General features: G+C 50.2%; 1 protein-coding gene across 4 annotated transcripts in view; it reads left to right on the top strand.

Moving 5' to 3' along the window:
• LOC119958196 (bridging integrator 2-like) overlaps window positions 1-26,705 on the top strand; it is a 141,898-nt gene that overhangs the window by 90,675 nt on the left and 24,518 nt on the right. For all 4 annotated transcript variants that reach the window (XM_038786568.1, XM_038786569.1, XM_038786570.1 and 1 more), the window contains 4 exons: window positions 1,603-1,678; window positions 9,196-9,278; window positions 17,133-18,399; window positions 22,501-22,662. In XM_038786568.1, coding sequence (XP_038642496.1) covers window positions 1,603-1,678; window positions 9,196-9,278; window positions 17,133-18,399; window positions 22,501-22,662 — 1,588 coding nt within the window. The remainder of the gene's footprint in view (window positions 1-1,602; window positions 1,679-9,195; window positions 9,279-17,132; window positions 18,400-22,500; window positions 22,663-26,705) is intronic.

Raw genomic sequence — 26,705 nt, 5'->3', positions numbered from 1 at the left:
TGACCCAAGCCGGAATCGAACCTGGGACCCTGGAGCTGTGAAGCGATTGTGCCATCCACAATGCTACCGTGCTACCAAATTGACAGAATCAACCTCTGTAAAACTCAAATATCCCAAGCGGCCAATCAGTCAGCAGTGACACTTTCCTGAGTGCCAATGACTGCATCCTGCTCATTCACTGGCAGAATGTGCAGGCGGCACGGTGGCACAGCGGGCAGCACTGCTGTCTCACAGCGTAAGGGACCCGGGTTCAATTCCGGCCTTGGGTCACTGTCTGTGCGGAGTCTGCACGTTCTCCCCGTGTCTGCGTGGGTTTCCTCCGGGTGCTCCGGTTTCCTCCCAGTCCAAAGATGTGCAGGTTAGGTGGATTGGCCATGCTAAATTGTCCCTTAGTGTCCAAAGATGTGCAGGTTAGGTGGATTGGCCATTATAAATTGTCCCTTAGTGTCCAAAGATGTGCAGGTTAGGTGGATTGGCCATGATAAATTGTCCCTTAGTATCCAAAGATGTGCAGGTTAGGTGGATTGGCCATGTTAAATTGTCCCTTAGTGTCCAAAGATGTACAGGTTAGGTGGATTGGCCGTGTTAAATTGTCCCTTAGTGTCCAAAGATGTGCAGGTTAGGTGGATTGGCCATGATAAATTGTCCCTTAGTGTCCAAATATGTACAGGTGAGGTGGATTGGCCATGCTAAATTGTCCCTTAGTGTCCAAAGGGTTATGGAGATAGGGCGGGGGAGTGGGCCTAGTTTAGGATGCTCCTTCGGAGGGTTGGTGCAGACTCAATGGGCCAAATGGCCTCCTCTGAACTGTAGGGATTCTATGATCATCACCAATTTATTTTTGACCATGATAAATTGCCCTTCGTGTCCAAAGATGTACAGGTTAGGTTGATTGGCCATGCTAAATTGTCCCTTAGTGTCCAAAGATGTGCAGTTAGGTGGATTGGCCATGTTAAATTGTCCCTTAATGTCCAAAGATGTGCAGGTTAGGTGGATTGGCCATGTTAAATTGTCCCTTAGTGTCCAAAGATGTGCAGTTAGGTGGATTGGCCATGATAAATTGTCCCTTAGTGTCCAAAGATGTGCAGTTAGGTGGATTGGCCATGATAAATTGCCCCTTGGTGTCCAAAGGTGTGCAGGTTAGGTGGGCTTACGGGGATAGGGCAGGGTAGTGGGCCTAGGTAAGTTGCTCGTTCAGAGGTTCAGTGATAACATGATGGGTCGAATGGCCTCCTTCTGCGCTGCAGAGTTTCTATGATTCTATAATTCTTCTCTGAATGCCACAGAGGCCTATGAGTTTAAAAAGCCTGGGCCTAATTTTCACTTGTATCTAATCTCCTGCTGTACCTGAGCAGCAGTGCAGGGCTCCAAGATGCCCTTGTACCGCAGGGTAGACAGGAGAGCGATTTAAAATTGGACAGGAGCCTTACATGGTTATCCCAACAGCCTTTTTTGTAAGTCTCATATAACTTCAACTGAAGTGACCACTGCTCCTGTCCTCAATGGGTGACACGTGCATTTCCATCTATTTTGAGTTCCTGCCCACTTTCAAAGTTTTGAAATGGTGATCGCCGTGGTGACAGCTGATTCCTTCTCTTACAGCCGCATCGGATGTTACGTGACTATCTTTCAGAACATGTCAAACCTACGGGATATTTTCTACCAGGAGATGAGCAAGGTAAAAAATGACATTGTTGCACACTTGGGATTGGTCAAAATCGCCAGAAATATGGACCACATCAAAGGATAACAGGGATTTTAGAAGATCTCAACATGCAGCAAAAGACTATGCTGTATCTAACCCCGTGCTGTACCTGTCCTGGGAGTGTTTGATGGGGACAGTGTAGAGGGAGCTTTACTCTGTATCTAACCCCGTGCTGTACCTGTCCTGGGAGTGTTTGATGGGGACAGTGTAGAGGGAGCTTTACTCTGTATCTAACCCCGTGCTGTACCTGCCCTGGGAGTGTTTGATGGGGACAGTGTAGAGGGAGATTTACGCTGTATCTAACCCCGTGCTGTACCTGTCCTGGGAGTGTTTGATGGGGACAGTGTAGAGGGAGATTTACGCTGTATCTAACCCCGTGCTGTACCTGTCCTGGGAGTGTTTGATGGGGACAGTGTAGAGGGAGCTTTACTCTGTATCTAACCCCGTGCTGTACCTGCCCTGGGAGTGTTTGATGGGGACAGTGTAGAGGGAGATTTACGCTGTATCTAACCCCGTGCTGTACCTGTCCTGGGAGTGTTTGATGGGGACAGTGTAGAGGGAGCTTTACTCTGTATCTAACCCCGTGCTGTACCTGTCCTGGGAGTGTTTGACGGGGACAGTGTAGAGGGAGCTTTACTCTGTATCTAACCCCGTGCTGTACCTGTCCTGGGAGTGTTTGATGGGGACAGTGTAGAGGGAGCTTTACTCTGTATCTAACCCCGTGCTGTACCTGTCCTGGGAGTGTTTGATGGGGACAGTGTAGAGGGAGCTTTACTCTGTATCTAACCCCATGCTGTCGTGGGAGTGTTTGATGGGGACAGTGTAGAGGGAGCTTTACTCTGTATCTAACCCAGTGCTGTACCTGTCCTGGGAGTGTTTGATGGGGACAGTGTAGAGGGAGCTTTACTCTGTATGTAACCCCGTGCTGTACCTGTCCTGGGAGTGTTTGATGGGGACAGTGTAGAGGGAGCTTTATTCTGTATCTAACCCCGTGCTGTTCCTGTCCTGGGAGTATTTGATGGGGACAGTGTAGAGGGAGCTTTACCCTGTATCTAACCCCGTGCTGTACCTGTCCTGGGAGTGTTTGATGTGGACAGTGTTGAGGGAGCTTTACACTGTATCTAACCCCGTGCTCCACCTGTCCTGGGAGTGTTTGATGGGGACAGTGCAGAGGGAGCTTTACTCTGTATCTAACCCCATGCTGTCGTGGGAGTGTTTGATGGGGACAGTGTAGAGGGAGCTTTACTCTGTATCTAACCCAGTGCTGTACCTGTCCTGGGAGTGTTTGATGGGGACAGTGTAGAGGGAGCTTTACTCTGTATGTAACCCCGTGCTGTACCTGTCCTGGGAGTGTTTGATGGGGACAGTGTAGAGGGAGCTTTATTCTGTATCTAACCCCATGCTGTCGTGGGAGTGTTTGATGGGGACAGTGTAGAGGGAGCTTTACTCTGTATCTAACCCAGTGCTGTACCTGTCCTGGGAGTGTTTGATGGGGACAGTGTAGAGGGAGCTTTACTCTGTATCTAACCCCAGGCTGTCGTGGGAGTGTTTGATGGGGACAGTGTAGAGGGAGCTTTACTCTGTATCTAACCCAGTGCTGTACCTGTCCTGGGAGTGTTTGATGGGGACAGTGTAGAGGGAGCTTTACTCTGTATCTAACCCAGTGCTGTACCTGTCCTGGGAGTGTTTGATGGGGACAGTGTAGAGGGAGCTTTACACTGTATCTAACCCCGTGCTCCACCTGTCCTGGGAGTGTTTGATGGGGACAGTGCAGAGGGAGCTTTACTCTGTATCTAACCCCATGCTGTCGTGGGAGTGTTTGATGGGGACAGTGTAGAGGGAGCTTTACTCTGTATCTAACCCAGTGCTGTACCTGTCCTGGGAGTGTTTGATGGGGACAGTGTAGAGGGAGCTTTACTCTGTATGTAACCCCGTGCTGTACCTGTCCTGGGAGTGTTTGATGGGGACAGTGTAGAGGGAGCTTTATTCTGTATCTAACCCCGTGCTGTTCCTGTCCTGGGAGTATTTGATGGGGACAGTGTTGAGGGAGCTTTACACTGTATCTAACCCCGTGCTCCACCTGTCCTGGGAGTGTTTGATGGGGACAGTGTAGAGGGAGCTTTACTCTGTATCTAACCCCAGGCTGTCGTGGGAGTGTTTGATGGGGACAGTGTAGAGGGAGCTTTACTCTGTATCTAACCCAGTGCTGTACCTGTCCTGGGAGTGTTTGATGGGGACAGTGTAGAGGGAGCTTTACTCTGTATGTAACCCCGTGCTGTACCTGTCCTGGGAGTGTTTGATGGGGACAGTGTAGAGGGAGCTTTATTCTGTATCTAACCCCGTGCTGTTCCTGTCCTGGGAGTATTTGATGGGGACAGTGTAGAGGGAGCTTTACCCTGTATCTAACCCCGTGCTGTACCTGTCCTGGGAGTGTTTGATGTGGACAGTGTTGAGGGAGCTTTACACTGTATCTAACCCCGTGCTCCACCTGTCCTGGGAGTGTTTGATGGGGACAGTGCAGAGGGAGCTTTACTCTGTATCTAACTCCATGCTGTGCCTGTTTGATGGGGACAGTGTAGAGGGAGCTTTACTCGGTATCTAAACTCGTGCTGTACCTATCCTGGGAGTATTTGATGGGGACAGTGTAGAGGGATATTTACTCTGTATCGAACCCCGTGCTGTACCTGTCCTGGGAGTGTTTGATGGGGACAGTATAGAGTTACTCTGTATCTAACCCCATGCTGTGCCTGTCCTGGGAGTGTTTGATCGGGACAGTGTAGAGTGAGCGTTACTCTGTATCTAACCCCGTGCTGTACCTGTCCTGGGAGTGTTTGATGGGGACAGTGTAGAGGGAGCTTTACTCTGTATCTAACCCCGTGCTGTACCTGTCCTGGGAGTGTTTGATGGGGACAGTGTAGAGGGAGCTTTACTCTGTATCTAACCCCGTGCTGTACCTGTCCTGGGAGTGCTTGATGGGGACTGTGTAGAGGGAGCTTTATTCTGTATCTAACCCCGTGCTGTTCCTGTCCTGGGAGTATTTGATGGGGACAGTGTAGAGGGAGCTTTACCCTGTATCTAACCCCGTGCTGTACCTGTCCTGGGAGTGTTTGATGGGGACAGTGTAGAGAGAGCTTTACTCTGTATCTAACCCCGTGCTGTACCTGTCCTGGGAGTGTTTGATAGGGACAGTGTAGAGGGAGCTTTACTCTGTATCTAACCTCGTGCTGTACCTGTCCTGGGAGTGTTTGATGGGGACAGTGTAGAGGGAGCTTTACTCTGTATCTAACCCCGTGCTGTACCTGTCCTGGGAGTGTTTGATGGGGACAGTGTAGAGGGAGCTTTACTCTGTATCTAACCCCGTGCTGTACCTGTCCTGGGAGTGTTTGATGGGGACAGTGTAGAGGGAGCTTTACTCTGTATCTAACCCTGTGCTGTACCTGTCCTGGGAGTGTTTGATGGGGACAGTGTAGAGGGAGCTTTACTCTGTATCTAACCCCGTGCTGTACCTGTCCTGGGAGTGTTTTATGGGGACAGTGTAGAGGGAGCTTTACTCTGTATCTAACTCCGTGCTGTACCTGTCCTGGGAGTGTTTGATGGGGACACTGTAGAGGGAGCTTTACTCTGTATCTAACCCCGTGCTGTACCTGTCCTGGGAGAGTTTGATGGGGACAGTGTAGAGGGAGCTTTACTCTGTATCTAACTTCGTGCTGTCCCTGTCCTGGGAGTGTTTGATGGGGACAGTGTAGAGGGAGCTTTACTCTGTATTTAATCCCATGCTGTACCTGTCCTGGGACAGTTTTATAGGAATGTTAAAAAGGAGCAAAAACATAATCCAGCAGAGGGCAGCAGAGCAGAGCTACTGATCAGCTGTTCTGGGGAAATTTGCATACGTGCAGTGCGGTCAGCCTAATTTGAAGGTGAACCTGCGAAGGAGACCCAAGGAGTTTGAGTGAAGGCAAGCATCCAGCGGAGGGCAGCAGAGCAGAGCTACTGATCAGCTGTTCTGGGGAAATTTGCATACGTGCAGTGCGGTCAGCCTAATTTGAAGGTGGTTTGTGGAGGGGCTGTTGTCAAGGATGTCAGGCAGGCCTTTAGGGAGCTAGGATGGAAGCTCAGAGCGAGAACAAACAGAGTTGTTATCTCTGGGTTGTTGCCCGTGCCACGTGATAGTGAGATGAGGAATAGGGAGAGAGAGCAATTAAACACGTGGCTACAGGGATGGTGCAGGTGGGAGGGATTCAGATTTCTGGATAACTGGGGCTCTTTCTGGGGAAGGTGGGACCTCTATAGACAGGATGGTCTACATCTGAACCTGAGGGGCACCAATATCCTGGGGGGGGAGATTTGTTAGTGCTCTTTGGGGGGGGTTTAAACTAATTCAGCAGGGGCATGGGAACCTGGATTGTAGTTTTGGGGTACGGGAGATTGAGAGTATAGAGGTCTCAATTTGACTTCGCAGGAGGGTGCCAGTGTTCAGGTAGATGGTTTGAAGTGTGTCTACTTCAATGCCAGGAGTATACGAAATAAGGTAGGGGAACTGGCAGCATGGGTTGGTACCTGGGACTTCGATGTTGTGGCCATTTCAGAGACATGGATAGAGCAGGGACAGGAATGGTTGTTGCAGGTTCCGGGGTTTAGGTGTTTTAGTAAGCTCAGAGAAGGGGGCAAAAGAGGGGGAGGTGTGGCGCTGCTAGTCAAGGACAGTATTACGGTGGCGGAAAGGATGCTAGATGGGGACTCTTCTTCTGAGGTAGTATGGGCTGAGGTTAGAAACAGGAAAGGAGAGGTCACCCTGTTGGGAGTTTTCTATAGGCCACCTAATAGTTCTAGGGATGTAGAGGAAAGGATGGCGAAGATGATTCTGGAAAAGAACGAAAGTAACAGGGTAGTTGTTATGGGAGACTTTAACTTTCCAAATATTGACTGGAAAAGATATAGTTCGAGTACATTAGATGGGTCGTTCTTTGTACAATGTGTGCAGGAGGGTTTCCTGACACAATATGTTGACAGGCCAACAAGAGGTGAGGCCACATTGGATTTGGTTTTGGGTAATGAACCAGGCCAGGTGTTAGATCTGGAAGTAGGTGAGCACTTTGGAAACAGTGACCACAATTCGGTGACCTTTACGTTAGTGATGGAAAGGGATAAGTATACCCCGCAGGGCAAGAGTTATAGCTGGGGGAAGGGCAATTATGATGCCATTAGACATGACTTAGGATGTGTAGGTTGGAGAAGTAGGCTGCAAGGGTTGGGCACACTGGATATGTGGAGCTTGTTCAAGGAACAGCTATTGCATGTTCTTGATAAGCACGTACCAGTCAGGCAGGGAGGAAGGGGTCGAGCGAGGGAACCGTGGTTTACCAAAGAAGTGGAATCTCTTGTTAAGAGGAAGAAGGAGGCCTATGTGAAGATGAGGCGTGAAGTTTCAGTTGGGGCGCTTGATAGTTACAAGGAAGCGAGGAAGGATCTAAAGAGAGAGCTAAGACGAGCAAGGAGGGTACATGAGAAGTCTTTGACAGGTAGGATCAAGGAAAACCCAAAAGCTTTCTATAGGTATGTCAGGAATTAACGAATGACTAGGGTAAGAGTAGGGCCAGTCAAGGACAGTGGTGGGAAGTTGTGTGTGGAGGCTGACGAGATAAGCGAGATACTAAATGAATACTTTTCGTCAGTATTCACTCAGGAAAAAGATAATGTTGTGGAGGAGAATGCTGAGACCCAGGCTATTAGAATAGATGGCATTGAGGTGCGTAGGGAAGAAGTGTTGGCAATTCTGGACAAGGTGAAAATAGATAAGTCCCCGGGGCCTGATGGGATTTATCCTAGGATTCTCTGGGAAGCCAGGGAAGAGATTGCTGAGCCTTTGGCTTTGATTTTTAGGTCATCATTGGCTACAGGAATAGTGCCAGAGGACTGGAGGATAGCAAATGTGGTCCCTTTGTTCAAGAAGGGGAGTAGAGATAACCCCGGTAACTATAGGCCAGTGAGCCTAACGTCTGTTGTGGGTAAAGTCTTGGAGAGGATTATAAAAGATACGATTTATAATCATCTAGATAGGAATAATATGATTAGGGATAGTCAGCATGGTTTTGTGAAGGGTAGGTCATGCCTCACAAACCTTATCGAGTTCTTTGAGAAGGTGACTGAACAGGTAGACGAGGGTAGAGCAGTTGATGTGGTGTATATGGATTTCAGTAAAGCGTTTGATAAGGTTCCCCACGGTCGGCTATTGCAAAAAATACGGAGGCTGGGGATTGAGGGTGATTTAGAGATGTGTATCAGAAATTGGCTAGTTGAAAGAAGACAGAGAGTGGTAGTTGATGGGAAATGTTCAGAATGGAGTTCAGTTACGAGTGGCGTACCACAAGGATCTGTTCTGGGGCCATTGCTGTTTGTCATTTTTATAAATGACCTAGAGGAGGGCGCAGAAGGATGGGTGAGTAAATTTGCAGATGACACTAAAGTCGGTGGAGTTGTAGACAGTGCGGAAGGATGTTGCAGGTTACAGAGGGACATAGATAAGCTGCAGAGCTGGGCTGAGAGGTGGCAAATGGAGTTTAATGTGGAGAAGTGTGAGGTGATTCACTTTGGAAAGAATAACAGGAATGCGGAATATTTGGCTAATGGTAAAATTCTTGGTAGTGTGGATGAGCAGAGGGATCTCGGTGTCCCATGTACATAGATCCCTGAAAGTTGCCACCCAGGTTGATAGGGTTGTGAAGAAGGCCTATGGTGTGTTGGCCTTTATTGGTAGAGGGATTGAGTTCCGGAGTCATGAGGTCATGTTGCAGTTGTACAAAACTCTAGTACGGCCGCATTTGGAGTATTGCGTACAGCTCTGGTCGCCTCATTATAGGAAGGACGTGGAAGCTTTGGAACGGGTGCAGAGGAGATTTACCAGGATGTTGCCTGGTATGGAGGGAAAATCTTATGAGGAAAGGCTGATGGACTTGAGGTTGTTTTCGTTAGAGAGAAGAAGGTTAAGAGATGACTTAATAGAGGCATACAAAATGATCAGAGGGTTAGATAGGGTGGACAGTGAGAACCTTCTCCCACGGATGGAGGTGGCTAGCACGAGGGGACATAGCCTTAAATTGAGGGGTAATAGATATAGGACAGAGGTCAGAGGTGGGTTTTTTACGCAAAGAGTGGTGAGGCCGTGGAATGCCCTACCTGCAACAGTAGTGAACACGCCAACATTGAGGGCATTTAAAAGTTTATTAGATAAGCATTTGGATGATAAGGGCATAGTGTAGGTTAGATGGCCTTTAGTTTTTTCCATGTCGGTGCAACATCGAGGGCCGAAGGGCCTGTACTGCGCTGTATCGTTCTACGTTCTATGTTCTATGATACTTGGGATGCTTTGTTCTTTGCTGTAAATCCGAAATAAACAACAGAAAATGCTGGATAAACGCAACGTCTGTGGGTAGAGAAATGGACATCCGTGCTGTGTTGAGCCTGACTTCCACCGTCTGCTTGTCCCCTTGTAGCTGAACCAGGGCCTGTACTCGGTGATGACCAAACTGGAGAATCAGCACAGTACCAAGGTGTTCATCGTAAAGGGTGTTGCCAGGTAAGTCGTCACAGGCCCGGAACACCACAGTGTCATTATTTAGCAAGAGCTCTTGGGCACCATTGGATCTGCTTATACTGCCTGCAGATCATCCTGAAAAGCTGTCCAATCATACAATAATCTCGTCGGCACGGTGGCACAGTGGTTAGCACTGCTGCCTCACAGCGCCAAGGACCTGGGTCCAATTCCGGCCTTGTCTGTGTGGAGTTTGCACGTTCTCCCCGTGTCTGCGTGGGTTTCCTCCGGGTGCTCCGGTTTCCTCCCACAGTCCAAAGATGTGCAGGTTAGGTGGATTAGCCATGATAAATTGTCCCTTAGTGTGCAAAGATGTGCAGGTTAGGTGGATTGGCCATGATAAATTGCCCCTTAGTGTGCAAAGATGTGCAGGTTAGGTGGATTGGCCATGATAAATTGTCCCTTAGTGTCTAAAGATGTACAGGTTAGGTGGATTGGCCATGATAAATTGTCCATTAGTGTCCAAAGATGTACAGGTTAGGTGGATTGGCCATGATAAATTGCCCCTTAGTGTCCAAAGATGTGCAGGTTAGGTGCATTGGCTATGCTAAATTGTCCCTTAGTGTCCAAAGATGTGCAGGTTAGGTGGATTGGCCATGATAAATTGCCCCTTAGTGTCCAAAGATGTGCAGGTTAGGTGGATTGGCCGTGATAAATTGTCCCTTAGTGTCCAAAGATGTACAGGTTAGGTGGATTGGCCGTGTTAAATTGTCCCTTAGTGCCCAAAGATGTGCAGGTTAGGTGGATTGGCCATGCTAAATTGTCCCTTAGTGTCCAAAGATGTGCAGGTTAGGTGGATTGGCCATGCTAAATTGTCCCTTAGTGTCCAAAGATGTGCAGGTTAGGTGGATTGGCCATGTTAAATTGTCCCTTGGTGTCCAAATGGTCAGGTGGGGTTACTGGGTTACGGGGATAGGGTAGAGGCGTGGATTTGTGTAGGGTGGTCTTTCCAAGGCCGGTGCAGACTCGATGGGCCGAATGGCCTCCTTCTGCAATGTAAATTCTATGATCTTCGTGTTCAAAGATGTGCAGGTTAAGTGGGGTTACGGGGATAGCGCGGGGGTGTGGGCCTCATAGGGTAGTCTTTCAGAGGATCGATGCAGATTTGATGGGCTGAATGGCCTCCTTCTGCACTGTGGCGATTCTATATTCTATCCACATGCGGTCGTTCCTTATTCCCTCTGTGCCTGCAGGTTAGCAGGTTGGAAATCTTCACCAGGAAATATCCTCCCCCCATTCAAAGTGAGGAAGGTGATCCCCTCCCCTGCATTAACCCAATTAGAGTTAAATAACAAATGAAACCTTCCAGCGAAATAGTCCACTCTCACTTAAAATGCTTGATCCCGCCTGCTGGCGGTAACTCCCACCAGTAAGTGGCAATGCCATTGGCCAAACATGGCATGACCACCTGAAATTTGAATTCAATTTTTAAAAAGAAATCTGGAATTAAAAGTCTAGTGATGACCATGAAACCATTGCCAGATTGTCGTAATAACCCATCTGGTTCACTAATGTCCTTTCGTGAAGGAAATCTGCCGTCCTTACCCGGTCTGGCCTACATGTGACTCCAGACTCACAGCAATGTGGTTGACTCCTAACTGCCCCCTGAAATGGCCGAGCGAGACATTCAGTTCAATTAGGAATGGGCAACAAATGCCAATTTGAGTGTTATCACTACTGCCCCATCTGACGTCAAGTTCATTTGATCTGGTGTCTCCTGATTTGCAGTTAAGGGTTGCAAAACGCCGCCGTTTCACCGACTGAGCCCCCAGGTGAATACGATTCACGTTGTTATCCAATCTCATCTCTGAGCAGTGTTACGATCCCAGCTAATGTCAACACTGGTTAAATCAGATCCCAGAGTGAAACTTGCCTTGATAGATCCCCGCGTTTTGCTTTTCAAAAATCGTAGAGGTCAGTTGCTAACACATTCACAAGGGTCTGCCAGTATACTTTTAAAGCAAAGAATAAAAACGTTTATTGACAAGAGAACATAGAACATTACAGCGCAGTACGGGCCCTTCGGCCCTCGATGTTGCGCCGACCTGTGAAACCATCTGAAGCCTATCTGACATACACTATTCCATTTTCATCCATATGTCTATCCAGTGACCACTTAAATGCCCTTAAAGTTGGCGAGTCTACTACTGTTGCAGGCAGGGCGTTCCACACCCCTACTACTCTCTGAGTAAAGAAACTGCCTCTGACATCTGTCCTATATCTACCACCCCTCAATTTAAAGCTATGTCCCCTCGTGTTGGTCATCACCATCCGAGGAAAAAGACTCTCACTGTCCACCCTATCTAACCCTCTGACTATCTTATATGTCTCTATTAAGTCACCTCTCAGCCTTCTCCTCTCTAACGAAAACAACCTCAAGTCCCTGAGCCTTTCCTCGTAAGACCTTCCCTCCATACCAGGCAACATCCTAGTAAATCTCCTCTGAACCCTTTCCAAAGCTTCCACATCCTTCCTATAATGTGGTGACCAGAAATGCACGCAGTACTCCAGGAGCGGCCGCACCAGAGTTATGTACAGCTGCAGCATGACCTTGTGGTTCCGAAACTCAATCCCCCTACTGATAAAGGCTAGCACACCATATACCTTCTTAACAGCCCTATTAACCTGGGTGGCAACTTTCAGGGATTTATGTACCTGGATGCCGAGATCTCTCTGTTCATCTACACTACCAAGAATCTTGCCATTAGCCCAGTACTCTGCATTCCTGTTACTCCTTCCAAAGTGAACCACCTCACACTTTTCCGCATTAAACTCCATCTGTCACCTCTCAGCCCAGCTCTGCAGCTTATCTATGTCCCTCTGTATCCTATAACATCCTTCAGCACTATCCACAACTACACCGACCTTCGTGTCATCTGCAAATTTACTAACCCATCCTTCTACACCCTCTTCCAGGTCATTTATAAAAATGACAAACAGCAGTGGCCTCAAAACAGATCCTTGCGGTACACCACTAGTAACTGAACTCCAGGATGAACATTTGCCATCAACCACCACCCTCTGTCTTCTTTCAGCTAGCCAATTACTGATCCAAACCGCTAAATCACCTTCAATCCCATACTTCCTTATTTTCTGCAATAGCCCACCATGGGGAACCTTATCAAACGCCTTACTGAAATCCATATACACCACATCAACCGCTTTACCCTCATCTACCTGTTTGGTCACCTTCTCAAAAATCTCAATAAGGTTTGTGAGGCATGACCTACCCTTCACAAAACCGTGTTGACTATCGCTAATCAACTTGTTCTTTTCAAGATGATTATAAACCCTATCTCTTATAACCTTTTCCAACATTTTACCCACAACCGAAGTAAGGCTCACAGGTCTATAATTACCAGGGTTGTCTTTACTCCCCTTCTTGAACAAGGGGACAACATTTGCTATCCTCCAGTCTTCCGGCACTATTCCTGTCGACAAAGACGACATAAAGATCAAGGACAAGGGCTCTGCAATCTCCTCCCTGGCTTCCCAGAGAATCCTAGGATAAATCCCATCTGGCCCAGGGGACTTATCCAGTTTGACATTTTCCAAAACTGCTAACACCTCCTCCTTTTGAACCTCAATTCCATCTCGCCTGGTTGACTGAACCTGAGTGTTCTCCTCGACAACATTGTCTTTCTCCAGTGTAAACACTGACGAAAAATATCCATTTAACGCTTCCCCTATCTCCTCTGATTCCACACGCAACTTTCCACTACTATCCTTGATTGGCCCGAATCTTACTCTAGTCATTCTTTTGTTCCTGATATACCTATAGAAAGCCTTAGGGCGCGATTCTCCCAAAACGGGAGAAATCGTAAAACTGGCGTAAAACCCGGGCGGGTTTTACGGCAGCGCGCCCCTTCCCGACCGGGAACCGATTCTGGTCCCCGGTCGGGGCTAGCAGCCCGACGCCGTAGGCTCCGGCAAGACGGGCTTAACGAAAATCGTTAAGCCCGCTTGCCGGAGTTAGCGCCGGCTGACGCGTCATATGACGTCAGCCGCGCATGCGCAGTTTGGAAGACTCCAACCCGCGCATGCGCGGGTGACGTCATCGCATTTTTGCGCGAAACCCGCGCATGCGCGGGCCGGGTTGCCCCTCAGCCGCCCCGCGAATGGATACTGCGGGGCGTCGGAAGGACAAGTAGTGCGCGGGCATCGGGCCCGCTGCCCGCGATCGGTGCCCACCGATCGCGGGCCCATGGCACCCTTGGCACGGCCGTGGTACGGCCGTGCCAATCGGTGCCATGGTTATTAATAGCGAGTTAGTCACGCCGTTTTTACGAACGGCAAGACCAGGTGTGTTTGCCGTTCGTAAAAACGGCGTAAAGGGCTGGGACTTCGGCCCATCTAACAGCTGAGAATCGCTGCCGGCCGTAAAAAAACGGCGGCAGCGATTCGGGTCGGGACTTCGGGGGGGGGGGGGGGAGAATAGCGGGAGGGCGGCAAAAATGTCGGGAAGGCCCTCCCGCTATTCTCCCACTCGTCGTGGGGGGCGGAGAATTTCGCCCATAGGGTTTTCCTTGATCCTATCCGCCAACGACTTTTCGTGTCCTCTCCTCGCTCTTAACTCTCCCTTTAGGTCCTTCCTGGCTAACTTGTAACTCTCAAGTGCCCTAACTGACCCTTCATGTCTCATCCTAACATAAGCCTTCTTCTTCCTCTTGACAAGTGCTTCAACTTCCTTAGTAAACCACGGTTCCCTTGCTCGACAACTTCCTCCCTGCCTGACAGGTACATACTTATCAAGAAGTATCAGACTAGGCAGAAAGATTTCAATCCAGCACCAGAAAATGATTCAAACCCACACTGTCCCTTTCATCCCAGCAAAACCCTTACAAACACTAAACCCCAGTGAAGATTTGCCACTATCTCAACAACAAGGCTTCTGGGTTGAGCTGACCCAGTTGCGAACGGGTTTCCTTCCAGCAGATTTCTTTTGTTTTTAAATATATTTTATTCCAAACATAGTGAAATGCAGACAACAAATAACACCTCAAAATCAACATGTCACACTTAGTTTGTCAATTCACCCTAAACCCCCCCCCACTTTCCCCACTGGTGATGAACAAATCTTCAAACGCTGACAGGAAAGGCCTCCACCGCGAGGAAAACCTCTCTTCCGCCGAGGGTGAACTTAATCTTTTCCAACCTCAAGAATTCGTACAGATCCCCAACCACACCGCGACCCCTGACATCGCTGCTGACCTCCAACTCAACAAAATTCGCCCCCGGGCAGTCAGAGAGGCGAAGGCCACAACATCGTCCCCACTTCCCCTCCTGCAATCCCGGAAATTCCGACAACCCAAAAACCGCCCACCAAAATGAACGCTGTCATCCTGACCCCCCACTATCCCCGACAAAGTCTCGAACACCACCTCCCAGAAATCCTCCAGCTTTGCGCCCGCCCACAACATCCGAGCATGGTTCTCATATACATCCTCCACTCCCGGGAAAAACCCACTCATCCGGGTCTGTGTCAGGTGAATCCTGTGCACCACCTTGAATTATATCAGGCTCACCCTGGCACAAGAGGTCAAGTTGACCCGATGCATTATTTCACTCCAGACCACTGCCCCATCTCGACCCCCAGCTCTTCCTCCCACTCCTGCTTAATCCTGCCAACCTGACTCGCAACACCTCACGAGATTGAACACAATCTCACGAGACATTGCAGTGTAAGTCCTGCCCACATTTTGCCAAATCTGCATATTAGAGCGAGACAGCTAGTCTCCCTATAATATGCAATTTCTCGAGGCGTTGGGATCAATCTCCTTCATCTCGGGGTCCTCGACCGAGCGCCGTTCATCGTCTCCACACACGGGGACTAGACAGAACGGCACTCGCGGGGTTCTCCCAGGGAATCGGAAGCACCCAGCCTGGCACTGTCCAGCTGGCACTGCCAAGGTGCCAAGCTGGAATTTTCTGCGTGGCGGCGATTGGGCCGGGAGTGTCCTGTGTGGGTGTTGTTGGGGGGGGGGAACCCCCCCTCATAGTGAGTTGGGGTTTGGGGGGGGGTCGGAGGTCGCGCTGGCAGCTCAAGAAATTGGGATGTCATTTAAAAATGGCGTCCTGATCTCTCACTACGCTGAGGAGTTCTGGCGAGCGGAGTTACTCAGTGTAGAAAACAGGGCTAAGTGCGGCCTCAGCCACGCGTTCCCCGCTGAGGCCCCCGATCTAACCTGCGGGCACCGGGAAACACGTGGCTAAACGTGCTCGCTTTGGGACTTTGTTCTCATTTAGTTAAGTCGTGCCCATAATAAGTCATAATCCATACAAGTCCTAACATTAGCCCTCCCCCAAACCATGTTCCTTGACAAAGTCTTTTGCCTCATCAGGCATCATAAAGTAATGCTCCCTGCCCTTGAAAGTCACCCAAAGTTTGGCCTGGTACAGCACCCCAAACCCAACCTTGCTCCGAAAGAGTGCCCCCTTGGCCTTGTTAAACTCTGCCCATCGCTTGGCCAGGTCATCCCAATGTCCTGATAGATCCCGATCCAATTTCCCCTCCCAGCTACGGTCTCGAGTTGGCTTCCCCCACCTCAGAATCTTCTCCTTGTCCTGGGACTTGTGCATCCGCACAATCACCGCCCGAGGCGGCTCTCCAGCTCCCTGCCTCTGTCTGAGAGAGCGATGGGCACGATCCACCTCTGAGACCTTCTCAAAGACCCCCACCTTGACCAACTTCTCGAACATCCTCGAAACGCAGCCCGTGGCACTCGTTCCCCCCACACCCTCTGGCAGACCTACGAGTCGCAAGTTCTGCCCCCGGACCGATTCTCCTGATCGTCCACCCTCACCCGCAGCACCTTGCAGCCCACCCCCAGCATCGCCATCTCTGCCTCCAATGTCACGATCCAGTCGCTATGGTCTGACACCACCCTTTCCACCTCCTGGATCATGGCACCTTGTGTAAAATGTACTAGATGCTGTGGTATGAAGAGGCAAGAGTTCAGCTCCTTTTCCACCAACACACCTTTAATGGTTCAAACTCACTCTGCACAGAACTCTACAGATCATCACAAGCTCCAGAGTCCACCTGAAGCCCCTTTACATATCAGTGTCAATCATTGAACACTTAACATAAATGAGACAATCATTGAACACTTAACATAAATGAGACAACTAATTGCAATGTCTCTTAACCCATTACTTAACACATTGCGCTTCCAAGTGTTTCTCCACACGATCCAAAGTCCTGCTAAGAGGGAATACTGCTCGCTCAATCGCACTGGACCAGTCCCCCGCATCTCCTTTTGCTGTTATTCTCCTTGATACGGTCCATCAACTGCTCCACAGGCAGTGTGGCAGCTGCAACGACCCTTCCCCCTCCACCCTTTTTTCCACTGATATCTCTCCCTGAGACACCCAATGACAGCAATCTGAACCCACTATCAATTCAACTTTGGAATAAAAGCACGAGTTCCCTAAACTCAGTTCCCCAGCAGTCTTGCAGGACTTCCTACTGGAGAGCTTCAAACTCATGCCTTCATTTTCTGGCACGCAAACACTGACTAAACTGCTCTTCTGTCATCCCCTGTGTCTCCCTGGACCCCTGTCGCTAAGCAGCAGCACAGTTTATTTCCACTTTTATGTTTACTTCTCTGAAATTTACTAAATTCCGAAACCCTTTGTAACCCATCTCCTCACTTCAAGGGTTGTAAAACCTCATTAAAATGCAATGGATATAAACAGGGCCTCCGGACCTCCTGGCCCCAAGCTCAAAATGAAACGAGAACCATGTTCCAGCTTTCTTAACGCACAAGTACCAAATATAAATTAACTTTATATTGTTCCTAACAACAGTGTGAGGTATCTGTGCCTTTTCTGTTCCAGCAACAGACGCTCATTGATTATCTCATCGCCAGTTAATCCTGCAAGTAGACTTTCTACCTCTTCGGAGAGCAGCCTTGAGCAATCATCAGTGCCTGCCACCGTATCGAAGGATGAGGTGTTACCTCCTATGACTCCATCCTCCACTGAAGATGCCGCCCCACAAGACCCAGCATCGAGTGAAGCAGCCACTGAAACGACTGAAGCACCCCGGGAGACTCGCCCTGTTGCGGTGTCGGCAACCAAAGAACATCCAAAACCTCTTCCCCGTTTATCGTTAAGTAAGATCGAATCCCTAGAGCTGTCTTCGTCTGAGGCACGATCTCCTTCAGAACCAGATGCTCCATTTGCTTCGCCTCGAGATGTTTCACCCTCAACTGATGCTTCCGAAAATTCGAGGATAGAGTCCTCGGAGAAAATGGTGGATACCCCTCCACCCAAAGCATCTAGAAGTGAGCCTTCTTCTTCAGAATCAACATTGCTTGCATTGTCCAGGAATGAGTTGATCCATCCATCTAGTACTGATGAAAATCGCTCGGAGATACTCGCTACCAATGCCTCACCATCGCTTGAAAGCTCATCCAGGGTTTCTGTCGATGCCAAAGAGCAAGCCGTCTCAACCAATGAAGATTTAACGTCTTCACCTTCTTCATCAGTTCAAAATTCTCCTGCAGACCCAGCTACAAACGCGTGTGTAACCACGGCGACTGGGGAAGCCTCTCCGATGTTAAGCGCTGTGCCTCACAAAACCTCACAGCCTGAAACTGTCGCTCCAGTGTGTGCTGAAGACTCAACTTCCTCTGAAGATCAGGCACCTAACGAGGTGACCCTGGAAGCTAGCCCAGTGGTGCTTGAAGCCTCAGAGGCTGAAGCCAAAGTCCAGGTTTCTACGGAGGTCTCGGCTTTCTCGGAAGGTCAGCTATCTGGTGAGGTGGCTCACCAGGCCAGCCCTGTATCTCCTGGAAGCTCAATGGTTGGCGCTGAACCCCAAATCTCTACTGAAGCCTCGCCTTCCTCGGAGGAACATAAAATAAATGGAGTGACTATCCCAACCAGCCCGACAGCTCGTGAAGTGTCACAGCCTGACGCACAAGCTTGTGTCGAAGAGCTAACATCACCCAGTGCTCAGAACAAAGTCCCAACAGTTTCTCACCCAGCTGAAGATACCTCGATCCTCACGGAAAATGACTCCTCAGTTGCTCCACGGACCTGCGAACCTGCCGCGACCTCTGATCCAATATCTGTCGCTTCACCCCAGCCAGCACCTCAGGTAGGTAACATGGAGAGAAAGACAATCGCAAGCAGTTCGGCGAAATAGAACATAGAACATTACAGCGCAGTACAGGCCCTTTGGCCCACGATGTTGCGCCGTCCTGTGAAACCCCTCTAAAGCCCATCTACACTATTCCCTTATCGTCCATATGTCTATCCAATGACCATTTGAATGCGTTTAGTGTTGGCCAGTCCACTACTGTTGCAGGCAGGGCATTCCACACCCTTACTACTCTCTGAGTAAAGAACCTACCTCTGACATCTGTCCTATATCTATCTCCCCTCAATTTAAAGCTATGTCCCCTCGTGCTGGACATCACCATCTGAGGAAAAAGGCTCTCACTGTCCACCCTATCTAATCCTCTGATCATCTTGTATGCCTCAATTAAGTCACCTCTTAACCTTCTTCTCTCTAACGAAAAGAGCCTCAAGTCCCTCAGCCTTTCGTCATAAGATCTTCCCTCCATACCAGGCAACATCCTGGTAAATCTCCTCTGCACCCTTTCCAATGCTTCCACATCCTTCCTATAATGTGGCGACCAGAATTTCACGCAATACTCCAAATGCGGCTGCACCAGAGTTTTGTACAGCTGCAACACGACCTCATGGCTCCGAAACTCAATCCCTCTACCAATAAAAGCTAACACACCGTACGCTTTCTTAACAACCCTCTCAACCTGGGTGGCAACTTTCAGGGATCTATGGACATGGACACCGAGATCTCTCTGCTCATCCGCACTACCAAGAATCTTACCATTAGCCCAGTATTCTGTCTTCTTGTTATTCCTTCCAAAATGAATCACCTCACACTTTTCTGCATTAAACTCCATTTGCCACCTCTCAGCCCAGCTCTGCAGCTTATGAAATGAATTTAAGGAACTACTCACGCTCTCGCGATCCTGCACACAGGACCCAAAGGCAATCCAGTCCCACCCCTGTGCTAACTAATGTTTTTTTAAAAAGCGTTGATTCCGTTAACATGGAACACAGCAATGTGTAGAACAGTCTCGACTCCATACTAATAACAGCGGGGAATGTTTCTGTTTTACGGTCCTCTTTATAGGACCTTGAACAGATTAACCTATGCTCATACTTTAAGCAGCTCAGAATTTACCACATTCCAGTAAAAAAACATGTGTGACCTCTTTTGGGACATTGCAAATCATGACGATACTGACATTTCCTCTGCAGCTGTTTATTTAACTTGCAGAAAGCATATAGAACATAGAACATTACAGTGCAGTACAGGCCCTTTGGCCCACGATGTTGCGCCGTCCTGTGAAACCCCTCTAAAGCCCATCTACACTATTCCCTTATCGTCCATATGCCTATCCAATGACCATTTGAATGCGTTTAGTGTTGGCGAGTCCACTACTGTTGCAGGCAGGGCATTCCACGCCCTTACTACTCTCTGAGTAAAGAACCTACCTCTGACATCTGTCCTATATCTATCTCCCCTCGTGCTGGACATCACCATCCAAGGAAAAAGGCTCTCACTGTCCACCCTATCTAATCCTCTGATCATCTTGTATGCCTCAATTAAGTCACCTCTTAACCTTCTTCTCTCTAACGAAAACAGCCTCAAGTCCTTCAGCCTTTCCTCATATGATCTTCCCTCCATACCAGGCAACATTCTTGTAAATCTCCTCTACACTTTCCAATGCTTCCACATCCTTCCTATAATGTGGTGACCAGAACTGCACACAATACTCCAAATGCGGCCGCACCAGAGTTTTGTACAGCTGCAACATGACCTCATGGCTCCGAAACTCAATTCCTCTACCAATAAAAGCTAACACACCGTACGCCTTCGATTCCCATTTTTCCTTCTTCATTAAACTTCTTTTCTCCTTACATCTTCCGAGACTTCCTCTCTTCAATCGCCATGCCTCCTTCCACATCCATCTCAGGCACTCTCCCAAATCCCAAACTCCACCTTCCGACTCTCGTGCTGTTTCAATACCTCGTGGATAATGATTTCTATGATTCTATGATAATTCTACAGCTTCCCTCTCTGCCTTTCCTGGTATCCTTCATCACATCCATAGAATTCCTCCAGTGCAGAAGGAGGCCATTCAGCCCATTGAGACTGGTTCGACCCTCTGAAAGAGCACACTACCTAGGCCCACTCTCCCACCCTATCCCTGTAACCCCACCTAACCTGCACATCTTTGGACACTAAGGGACAATTTAACATGGCCAATCCACCTAACCTGCACATCTTTGGACACTAAGGGACAATTTAACATGGCCAATCCACCTAACCTGCACATCTTTGGACACTAAGGGACAATTTAACATGGCCAATCCACCCAACCTGTACATCTTTGGACACTAAGGGGCAATTTAGCATGGCCAACCCACCTAACCTGCACATCTTTGGACTGTGGGCGGAAACCGGAGCACCCGGAGGAAACCCACGCAGACACGGGGAGAACGTGCCGACTCCGCACAGACAGTCACCCAAGGCCAGAATTGAACCCGGGTCCCTGGAGCTGTGAGGCAGCAGTGCCAACCACAGTGCTACCGTGCCAATTCAAGGCACTGATCATTATGAGGAGCGTGACTGTCCCCAACATGCTTCCTGCCCAGTGTGCCATTGCTGACCTGGTGGACTATGCCAGTTGATCAGCTCTCATCCGTCTCTCCTCATCTCCCTCCAGAATGTCCATTCATGTATGAACAAAGCCCTGATGAACTAATTGTGGCTGATTAAATTGACACAGAAACCTGACCCCCTATTCCTGTGGAACTTTCTCCTCCTTCAATCCTGTTCCTGCGCTGTATTGTTGTTTGGTCTTTGTTTGGCCAAGGGTGCTATCATGACCGGTACAGGCTTGGAGGGCCGAAGGGCCTGTTCTTGTGCTGTATTCTTCTTTGTTCTTTGTTCATTCTCACCTTGTTCCACCTCTCTCACCTTTCATTCAATTCCTCGTTCTGTACTGCCCTCCCAATACAATAAAAATAGTCTCATCGAGATTTCTTCACTGTATTCCTCCCTCGACCCCTGCACCGAACTACACCTTACCCTCGATTATTTTCAACCCCACCCTGTTCTCGCTCTCTCCTCTGAGTTCACTGCCCTCTTTATCCTCCCTCCGTGTAAATTCTCCAACAAATATTCACGGCCACTCCCTGGGCCTTATTATCTCACCTGGTCTTGCTACTCCCATTGCTTCAATCACAGGCCATCTCTGATCACTTCTTTGTATTACTCACCCCATCACGCCCAACCCCTCCCCCCCACCCCCACTCCCCACATCGCATTTTCACTCCCAAACCCTCCCTTCTCTCTCCATCTGTCCCTGGAGACAGCTATCCCCTAATTCACCCCCAGCGTGCATTTTCGAAACCTCAGCTGTCTACCTGTGCACCGTGACATTTGCGAAGCTACCGATTTACACAACCTCACCCTCACTCCTCCTTTCATGTCCTTGTCCCCAGCAGAACCATCACTCTTTCTCTCACCTCAGACAGTCCCCTGGGTCACTACCCTCGTTGCCACTCACTCGTGTCCAAGGGGTGGGGACAACTGGTTTCGCCTCCATACCAGATCTGTGCGGACCAATTAATGCACCATCAGGTTCACTTCCTGTCTGCTAAAACTGTTCACTATTCCAGAATCACCTCAACATCATTCCTGACTCATTTTTCCCCCCACCTCCAACAATGCGCGCGAGGAGCTCTTCTGTCTTCTTTTGTCATGACGATCGGGATGATTTGATTGGCTTCCTCTGTTACGTCCCTCCTTTCCACTAGCCCCAGATCCACCACACACCCCCCCCCCCCCTCCCCCCAGGGGGTGGGTTTAGGTCAGTTGGCTGGACAGCTGGTTTGTGACGCAGAGCGAGGCCAGCTGCGTGGGTTCAATTCCCCGTACCGGCGGAGGTTATTCATGAAGGCCCCACCTTCTCAACCTTGACCCTCACCTGAGGTGTGGTGACCGTCCGGTTAAATCACCACCAGTCAGCTCTCCCCTCTCAAAGGGGAAAAGCAGGTGATGGTCATCTGGGACTATGGCGACTTTACTGCGATTGGACGTATCTCACACAGCAGCATATCGCGCATGACAATTAATGCGGTTATATTTATCCCACAGGATACCACTGCTGAGCACGAGGTGGATGACAGCGGAGATATGGCTCAGGAAAGGAAAGATACATCCCAGACTTCTTCAGATAGCGAAGAGTTGGCATTGGATGAAAACAATGTTATCCAGGGGTCACCTTGTGAAGAGATGCCAGTTGGATTCATGTATAAGGTACCAGAGCAGGGAATTGTCTCTGGTCTGCATTCTCGCACTCTCCCAACTGATCTATTTGCCCTTGCGATTGGGTAACGCAAGCAGGCCGGTATTTCTCACCCACCCCTGCTTTACAACCAACCAGATAGGATGAAAGCAGAGTGTCGTGCAGAAGGACTTTAGTGAAACTGTTGTCTTTTTACAGAAATCTGGCAGTTTTTACATGGACATTAACCAGGTGCCAGCCCATAAATCACCTGCTTTATTGAATTCAGTTTCATAAATTAGCCAGATGGGATTTGACCTTCTGACCTCTAACTTCCTGCTCCAGTCCCAGAATTGCAAGGTGATTGTACCTGTTTCATGTGTTTACAGGAAACAGAACAAACTCCAAATCACTTATGTTTTTTTTTTAAATTTAGATTACCCAATTATTTTTTCCAATTAAGGGGCAATTTAGCGTGGCCAATCCACCTACTCTGCACATTTTTTGGGTTGTGGGGACGAAACCCACGCAGACACAGGGAGAATGTGCAAACTCCACACGGACAGTGACCCAGAGCCGGGATCGAACCTGGGACCTCAGCGCCGTGAGGCGGTTGTGCTAACCACTAAGCCACCGTGCTGCCCCCAAATCACTTATGTAATTTGCCGAAAGAAACCCTTTTGCAGTTGTCAACTTTTCTGCCGGTTAATTTAACACAGTAGCTCCTGGAAACACAATATCAAACTTTAGGCCTTCACTCAGTCAATCATCCCCGTCACACACTGGGAGCAGAAGCTACCTTGTCTGTAGAGCTAGGTAGATGCATGGATAGGCTCTGTGCCAACAGTAGACATCTCTCCAAGCACTACTTCTTTCAGCTATTCCTGCCCACTGTACATACTTCCCTGTCGATGGCCCTCAGGCCTCTCTCCTGCCTGGGTCCCTGAGGCCTCTCTGCTTCCTCGGCCCCCGAGGCCTCTCTGCTTCCCTACCACCTGAGGCCTCTCTTCTTCCCAGGCCCCTCAGGCTTCACTCCTTCAAAGGCCCTCAAGCCTTTCTCTTGCCCACGCCCCTCAGGTCTCTCTCTTGCCCAGGCCACTCGGGTCACTCTTCCCAGTCCTCTCAGACATCTCTGCATTCTAGGGCCCCCTCCGGCCTCTCTCCTTCCCAGCCCCCTCAGGCCTCTCTCCTACCCAGCCCCCTCCGGCCTCTCTCCTTCCCAGCCCCCTCCGGCCTCTCTCCTTCTCAGCCCCCTCCAGCCTCTCTCCTTCTCAGCCCCTCAGGCCTCTCTCCTTCTCAGCCCCTCAGGCCTCTCTCCTTCTCAGGCCCATCAGGCCTCTCTCCTTCTCAGGCCCCTCTCCTTCCCAGCCCCCTCAGGCCTCTCTCCTTCTCAGGCCCCTCTCCTTCCCAGCCCCCTCAGGCCTCTCTCCTTCCCAGACCCCTCAGGTCTCTCTCCTTCCCAGCCCCCTCAGGCCCCTCTCCTTCTCAGGCCTCTCTCCTTCCCAGCCCCCTCAGGCCTCTCTCCTCACTCTGCCCCCTCAGGCCTCTCTCCTTCTCAGGCCCCTCTCCTACCCAGCCCCCTCAGGCCTCTCTCCTTCCCAGCCCCCTCAGGCCTCTCTCCTTCCCAGCCCCCTCAGGCCCCTCTCCTACCCAGCCCCCTCAGGCCCCTCTCCATCCCAGCCCCCTCAGGCCTCTCTCCTTCCCAGCCCCCTCAGGCCTCTCTCCTTCCCAGCCCCCTCAGGCCTCTCTCCTTCTCAGGCCCCTCGGGCCTCTCCCTTCTCAGGCCTCTCTCCTTCCCAGCCCCCTCAGGCCTCTCTCCTTCTCAGGCCCCTCAGGCCTCTCCCTTCTCAGGTCCCTCTCCTTCCCAGCCCCCTCAGGCCTCTCTCCTTCTCAGGCCCCTCTCCTTCCCAGCCCCCTCAGGCCTCTCTCCTTCTCAGGCCCCTCTCCTTCCCAGACCCCTCAGGCCCCTCTCCTTCCCAGCCCCCTCAGGCCCCTCTCCTTCCCAGCCCCCTCAGGCCTCTCTCCTTCCCAGCCCCCTCAGGCCTCTCTCCTTCCCTGCCCCCTCAGGCCTCTCTCCTTCCCTGCCCCCTCAGGCCTCTCTCCTTCCCTGCCCCCTCAGGCCTCTCTCCTTCCCAGCCCCCTCAGGCCTCTCTCCTTCCCAGCCCCCTCAGGCCTCTCTCCTTCCCAGCCCCCTCAGGCCTCTCTCATTCCCAGCCCCCTCAGGCCCCTCTCCTTCCCAGCCCCCTCAGGCCCCTCTCCTTCCCAGCCCCCTCAGGCCTCTCTCCTTCCCAGCCCCCTCAGGCCCCTCTCCTTCCCAGCCCCCTCAGGCCTCTCTCCTTCCCAGCCCCCTCAGGCCTCTCCCCTTCCCAGCCCCCTCAGGCCCCTCTCCTACCCAGCCCCCTCAGGCCTCTCCCCTTCCCAGCCCCCTCAGGCCCCTCTCCTTCCCAGCCCCCTCAGGCCTCTCTCCTTCTCAGGCCCCTCTCCTACCCAGCCCCCTCAGGCCCCTCTCCTTCCCAGCCCCCTCAGGCCCCTCTCCTTCCCTGCCCCCTCAGGCCCCTCTCCTTCCCAGCCCCCTCAGGCCTCTCTCCTTCCCTGCCCCCTCAGGCCCATCCCCTGCCTAGGCCCCTCAGGCCAATCTCCTTCCCTGCCCCCTCAGGCCCATCCCCTGCCTAGGCCCCTCAGGCCTATCCTCCTGCCCAGGCTCCTCAGGCCAATCTCCTTCCCAGGCTTCTTGGGCCTTATTCCTGCTCCGTTCCCTCAGGCCTCTCACCTGCTTAGGCTCTGTCTTGCCTTTCACAAATCTACCCCCTCTATTTTGCCTGGATTTGAAGCTGCTAACCGATATTGACTACCCTTTCCAGCGGCTGAAGAGGAGACAAAACTGTTGCTCGAGTGAGTAAATTATAGAGGGGTAAAATTAACCAGTTCTACCTGCCCGGTGATTTATAAGAACATAAGAACTAGGAGCAGGAGTAGGCTATCTGGCCCCTCGAGCCTGCTCCGCCATTCAATTAGATCATGGCTGATCTTTTGTGGACTCAGCTCCACTTTCCGGCCCAAACACCATAACCCTTAATCCCTTTATTCTTCAAAAAACTATCTATCTTTACCTTAAAAACATGTAATGAAGGAGCCTCAACTGCTTCACTGGGCAAGCAATTCCATAGATTCACAACCCTTTGAGTGAAGAAGTTCCTCCTAAACTCAGTCCTAAATCTACTTCCCCTTATTTTGAGGCTAGGTTCTGCTTTCACCCGCCAGTGGAAACAACCTGCCCGCATCTATCCTATCTATTCCCTTCATAATTTTAAATGTTTCTATAAGATCCCCCCTCATCCTTCTAAATTCCAACGAGTACAGTCCCAGTCTACTCAACCTCTCCTCATAATCCAACCCCTTCAGCTCTGGGATTAACCTAGTGAATCTCCTCTGCACACCCTCCAGCGCCAGTACGTCCTTTCTCAAGTAAGGAGACCAAAACTGAACACAATACTCCAGGTGTGGCCGCACTAACACCTTATACAATTGCAACATAACCTCCCTAGTCTTAAACTCCATCCGTCTAGCAATGAAGGACAAAATACCATTTGCCTTTTTAATCACCTGTTGCACTTGTAAACCAACCTTCTGTGACTCATGCACTAGCACACCCAAGTCTCTCTGAACAGCGGCATGCTTTAATATTTTATCATTTAAATAATAATCCCGTTTGCTGTTATTCCTACCAAAATGGATAACCTCACATTTGTCAACATTGTATTCCATCTGCCAGACCCTAGCCCATTCACCTAACCTATCCAAATCCCTCTGCAGACTTCCAGTATCCTCTGCACTTTTCGCTTTACCACTCATCTTAGTGTCATCTGCAAACTTGGACACATTGCCCTTGGTCCCCAACTCCAAATCATCTATGTAAATTGTGAACAATTGTGGGCCCAACACGGATCCCTGAGGGACACCACGAGCTACTGATTGCCAACCAGAGAAACACCCATTAATCCCAACTCTTTGCTTTCTATTAATTAACCAATCCTCTATCCATGCTACTACTTTACCCTTAATGCCATGCATCTTT

This window comes from Scyliorhinus canicula, chromosome 28, assembly GCF_902713615.1.
Source record: "Scyliorhinus canicula chromosome 28, sScyCan1.1, whole genome shotgun sequence".
Taxonomy (NCBI): Eukaryota; Metazoa; Chordata; class Chondrichthyes; order Carcharhiniformes; family Scyliorhinidae; genus Scyliorhinus; species Scyliorhinus canicula.
The sequence above is the reverse complement of the archived record's forward strand: the minus strand, read 5'-3'. Positions and strand labels throughout refer to the sequence as shown.